This window comes from Odontesthes bonariensis, chromosome 11 (assembly GCF_027942865.1).
Source record: "Odontesthes bonariensis isolate fOdoBon6 chromosome 11, fOdoBon6.hap1, whole genome shotgun sequence".
NCBI classification, from domain to species: Eukaryota; Metazoa; Chordata; class Actinopteri; order Atheriniformes; family Atherinopsidae; genus Odontesthes; species Odontesthes bonariensis.
The window spans coordinates 816,511-821,963 of NC_134516.1; the positions used below are offsets into that span (position 1 = coordinate 816,511).

A 5,453-nucleotide genomic window follows, 5' to 3' on the forward strand; every position below is an offset into this window, starting at 1 on the left:
TCTGTTCTGTGTTGTTCTCTCTTGCGATATTATTAAAAGCATCTTATCTCCTCAGAAAATAACTGACTCTGTGCCTTACTAAAATTTCCACAACAGCTGTAAGTAAGAATGAAGAAATAATCTTTTTTAACGGTGGAAATGTGCTCAAAAAACAGGTTGGGGTGTGTTTCACCAGGGAATGGGGTGAGGCAGGGATTATGGAGTGATGACGCTTCACATAACTTTCTGTTCTTGTGAAACTAAAGGAAAAGGTTGCACAAATCATCCTTAATTAAGAGCTTCGAAGTTCACATTTTGTGTGTGATACACAGTCAAGTTTAATAAAGGTACCAGCAAAATGATGACATTGCAACACTCTGAGCTGCGGTTAAGTCTGGCATTTGATATCATGTTTGTGATTTACAAAGTAAGTAAGAAGCCCAATCAGAGGACCAGTCTGCTTAATCCAACACTAAACCTTTTTATTGTTTGTTGTGAGGCTGAAGGCCATCGGTAAGCTCACGTCCAGCTTGACCTCGCAGCGTTATGTCGGATTTCTCAGATGACTCGGTGACTTTCACAGTGACTTTATTTGCAGACTCCAACTTCTGGGTCAGATATTGTCTGGGCTGTAAAAACCTCTCTTTTCTGTGTCCCTTTCAAATATGTTCATGGATATGTGGCATGCAACAGCAGGGTTGTTTAAAATTTTGTGAATACTATCAAATTTTCTACATTTGAGCAAAGATGCGTTGTGGAACACCACTGGATCTTTAGACTTTTTAAAGATTAACAAACACTAAATTTATTTAGACATAGACTAGACTTAGACAAGTCGTTTCTCTACTGAGGAAAGTGGCGTTACATACTGTATCTTAGTGGCAAAAGCTTGTGGGACCTTTGCCTTCAGGAGGAGGTAAATTCAGTGTGACTTGGCAAACCTTTTTTATTCAAAGAACTGAAAACTTCACAAAATGTTCAATTCAAAGAAAAGTTCAATTCAATTTGATCTAACTTAGCTGTACTACGTTGGTGGAGAAAGGAAGCACTGTTGTATATTTGAAACATTGCGGTGGTGGTGCTGTCATGCTTCAGGCATTTTTAGTTTTGTTTTTTTACGGCATCTGAACTGCATACAAGAGGTTTTACCAAAGCCTAACCAGCTTAACAAGAATAAAGTCAATGTAATAACATGGCCAAGTCAAAGTCCTGATCCAAAAAGGCATGTTGTTGCAGGGCATAAAGTAGGAATTCATTTGAGGAAAGTCACCAACATCGCAGAGTTGTATTAACAACTGCTCAAGAGTTCTTCAGCCAAGGCTCACAATCTGCATCCGCCGAGGAACTCTGCTACTCGTTAAATTGAATAATTTTCCTCAATAAAGGTGTATAATTGTGTCTCTTGTTGTACTGGGTTCTCTACAGCTATGACAAAGACTTGTGTGATCATCTGATGAAGTTTCAGGTCACATTCAGTGAGGAACACATTTAACTTGTTAGTTATAGCCAGAATTCCTAGATGAATACAAATCGCCCTGCTTTAACCTAGAAATGTGCTAAAAGTCGGAAGGAATACAGGTTAAAAAAAAGGATTCATTAAAGATCAAGACGGTTTATTACATTGATGTTTGGTTTCCAAACAAGTAATACATTCACAACAAATTCAACTGCAGAAATAGGCGAAGAACTGTGTCCGTCCACTGAAGGTCTTTTTTGTTTTCTTTTCACCTAAATGAGTAGCTCTCATCGTCATACTCTAGCTCCATGTCATCCTCATCCAACAGTCCATACTTAAATTTACGATACACCATGCCATCTTTTGTCATGTACACAATATCCTCATCATCGTCTTCTTCCTCTTTATCTTCACACTCAATTATTTTGTCACCGTACTCCCCAAACATAGAGGTGGTGGCTTGTGGCACCTGTCTTTCACTGGTGTCCAGTTTCTCATACCCTCCCGCTCTGGTTTTGTGAGTCATGGCGGCAGTTTTAGATCGAGCACTGAGGAAGAGGAAGATCCCTCCGCCCAAAGACAGGATGACCACAACACAAACAGTGACAAAGAGCTTAGCCGTGCCGTCCAAATCGTCAGTCGTCACCATCACAAAGTTGACACTGAGCATGCACTCCACTGGGAAGAAGAAAAAGAAGAGCTTACAGTACATTGCTGGGTGTGACCAGCTTATCTTAAATTGTTGTTGTTGGATCAGTATGCATGACATCCGTCTTCCTTGATTAATTTTGCACTTCTTATGTGGGGAATTTCATCGGCCAGTTCCCCATATCAAAAAATGTCGTTATTGTAAACTTATCTAACAAAAAAAAAAAAAAAAGAAAGACGATTCAATTCTTTGTACATTCACTTATATTCAACATGTTTCCATGAATAAGTATGCGTACTGTTTTTGTGCACAAATACTGGAACTTCCTCAGGAGTTTGCACTAATGAATGTCACAAGATGTCTTGTTGCACCTTCAGTGTTCATCTTGTTTACCTTTTGATGACTTGCAATCACAGCACTCCCTGGGTATCGGTTTATTATCGTGCAGGGTCTCATTTCCACAGCAGCTCAAGCAATGGCCATCATCAGACAAGATCTGGCTCGCAGGGCACAGAGTGCAGTCCCTCATGCTGGGACCATGGCAGCCCTCGCAAGACAGGTCGCAAGCTTTGCAATTTGGTTTCTCACTCTCTGAATCCTGGAGCAACAACAGAATACAGATTAGACTGCAGCGCCACACTCTTGTGAGTGAATTTGACCTGCGGATACTTCACCAAATCTTGACACAAAGCCAGGATGTTGTTTTTATTTTTTCATGAAGCAAAACACCCTTTTGTACATAAAGTAACACAAAAGCTGTCTGTCACCTGTGAGGCAGCATAGAAGCCTACGAAACAAGGGTTGTAACGGATGCCTCTCTTAAAGTCAAAGCCATCATAACAGGATAGGCAGGCAAGAGCACCCTCACCTGTTAGGAGAGGGATATAACACAAAGAAGAACGCGTAAACACATGACTGAGCTGGAATTTACAAACAAAGAAGCACAACAACTGAATCAAAAAGCCCAGCCGAAGTATATCATATGATGGGTATGTTGCCCTGTCTTTGCCCCGTCTTTATAATCAACATGTGTTAACTTCTCACCACATCTCATATCCCAAAAATACAAAAAAGCTGGGTAAATAATAATAATAATACAGAAAGCCACAACGGGCTTCTTTTACCGCTGCAGGTCTTGCAGGTAGGGTGACACTTGTGACAGGTAGTAGACCTCCTGCCTTTGTAGTAGCCTGGAGGGCAGCTCTTCAGGTACTGGCCCCACTGCCCCAGGTAGACGTAGCCCTCCCGGCAACTCAGGCAGTTTCTGTTACTACTACCTGAACACTGGCTGCAGGAGGGGTCATATCGCTCACAGACCATGGTGGCCATGTTGCCAAAGTGACTAAAAGAGAGGAAGAACAATTGATAGGTGTCAGTAGACTAGTGGGAAGGCTTTCGTTCAGTCTGTCGCGTGTCCTCTAACCTCTCTGAGCAGGTTTCAACACAGCTGCTACCCAGCTTGAAAAATCCAGGTTTACAGGTGACGCACTGCACGCTATGATGACCAACACAGGACTGACAGCTTAGGTGGCAGCGCTCACACACACGCTCATCCTTGTCCTCAGCATAGTAACCCACAAGACACTCTTTCACACAGGTGATGTCTGATGGACGCACACACAAAGTCAAGAACTTTAAAGTTAAAAAGATTGGAAGCACACCTGAATGAGCACAAACTACAACTCTGGCATTTTGAGGACTCACTCAGCAGGAAGCATGGCTCCTTGCAGCTGAGGCAGAGGTCTTTTCCAGGCCCGGAGCAGCGATTGCAGAGTGCGTGGCACTGTTGGCATTCCCCATTCTGATTCACGTATGTGTCCGGGGCGCACTGACTGTACCACGCACAGTGTCCGCTGGCGTCTTTCCGTCTGTTGGTATCACAGCTGAGGCAGTTTGAGGGCCCGTGTCCTGAGCAGGTCAGACATGACTTGTCACAGTCTGTGAAAAAATGAGAAGGCATTTTTTTTTTTGGAAAGCACCTGTAACACATTACAGGTGCATTAATATCATGAATATTACTGTGATATCAGTTTTGGAGTTCCACACCTCTGCATTCATTGGTGTTCTTTTCATAGAACGTGTTGTTTGGACACTCAGACAGACACTCTCCGTTGTAATGCACAGCTTTCGGGTTGTGACACACTTCACAGTCATCAATGTCCGGTCCGTCACACGAGGCACAATCAGCGTGACACCGCACACACTCCTGTTGCTTCTCACTGGCAAAGTATCCAGTGGGACAATCATCCACACATTTATCCTCATGGAGGAAGTAGTATTCCGAACACTCTGGGAGATAGAAGAAAAGAATATGCAAGATAATAAAGGAGAGGTTGTGTTTGTCACATTGTACTGAAGTCTCAGCTGACTCAGTGTGGGCTTTTATTTGTGTTTCGTTTATTTTACTGTCGAGAAAATACAACAATTTGAATTTTGGTTAGGTAGTTTAAGTTAAAAATAAAGTCTATTTATAAATGATTATTGCTTTTCATAATATGCATGTACTTGGTCTACAGGACCAGTTTGGCATATATGATTGAGACTATTGTCATATACAAGCAACTCACTCTTTTTTCTTAAACTCTAAAGTTCCACTGCTGAAAAGCTGAAATTTGATCTGTTATCGCACTGAAAATTAAAATTTCTACATAATGCAGCAAAAGCTTTGTAATCATTTAGCTTTTTGTCCAGACATTTTTCGTCATTTTCAGGCACTTGGAAAGAAAATCTCTAAAATACACATTTTTATGTTTATTTTGTTACATGAAACATGCAGTTGACGGTTGGAAAAATGCTTCCATTACCATTACGTCAGTTCTCCGTAAACCTGTAAAGAGGATTTTCTATTGAAATCTGTCAATAAGAGATAAAAAAAAAATTCTAGTTCACACACTTTGTGTTTCAGAAACTAGAAATCAACTCACAGATGAGGACGCTTCCTGATACCTGCCAGGTTAAACTTTGACCCTGTTCACCAGCCGTTTCTCACTTTAACTGAATATTTTCCCCATAATATTTTCCAAGCAAGACAAATTTATGAAACAAATTTCATGGATAAATATAAACGTTTTTGCAAAAAAAAAGATTTGGGAATTAGAATTAATTTTCATAAATTCAGTATTCAAAGGCAAATCAAAATAGCACCGGAAAAGACATTTTCAAAACAAAATATGTTAAAGTGAAGACATGAGCAAACAAAGGTCCAGCGGGAGCTAATACCAGGAGATGGCAGTATAATGACTAAAAACGATCTCACCTTGTTGGGTTTAAGGAGGGAAATAGATTGGGCTAACAAGAAACAGCCCATAACCTCTTACTGGTTTGTCTATATTATCCAGGATTCACTTCTGGAACACGATGCAGCCAAGA

The 5,453-nt window shown here is 41.0% G+C and overlaps 1 protein-coding gene across 1 annotated transcript; it reads right to left on the reverse strand.

Moving 5' to 3' along the window:
• Positions 1-1,669: 1,669 nt before the first annotated feature.
• LOC142391965 (proprotein convertase subtilisin/kexin type 5-like) lies at positions 1,670-4,194 on the reverse strand. The gene is made up of 6 exons (XM_075478161.1): positions 4,131-4,194; positions 3,789-4,022; positions 3,209-3,426; positions 2,852-2,952; positions 2,478-2,682; positions 1,670-2,113 (listed from the first exon to the last, which is right to left on the reverse strand). The coding sequence occupies exons 2-6, from the start codon at positions 3,875-3,877 to the stop codon at positions 1,704-1,706; spliced, it is 1,023 nt and encodes a 340-aa protein (XP_075334276.1). The 5' UTR covers positions 3,878-4,022; positions 4,131-4,194; the 3' UTR covers positions 1,670-1,703.
• Positions 4,195-5,453: the final 1,259 nt, after the last annotated feature.

Excerpts from the sequence above, each read along its gene's own strand:
- LOC142391965 (XM_075478161.1), bottom strand. The coding sequence starts at position 3,877 with ATGCCAACAGTGCCACGCACTCTGCAATCGCTGCTCCGGGCCTGGAAA. Across the intron at positions 3,427-3,788 it reads GGAGCCATGCTTCCTGCTGA|TCACTTTGGCAACATGGCCA; the intron begins GTGAGTCCTCAA and ends CCTCTCTTTTAG. Across the intron at positions 2,953-3,208 it reads TACCTGCAAGACCTGCAGCG|GTGAGGGTGCTCTTGCCTGC; the intron begins GTAAAAGAAGCC and ends CTCTCCTAACAG.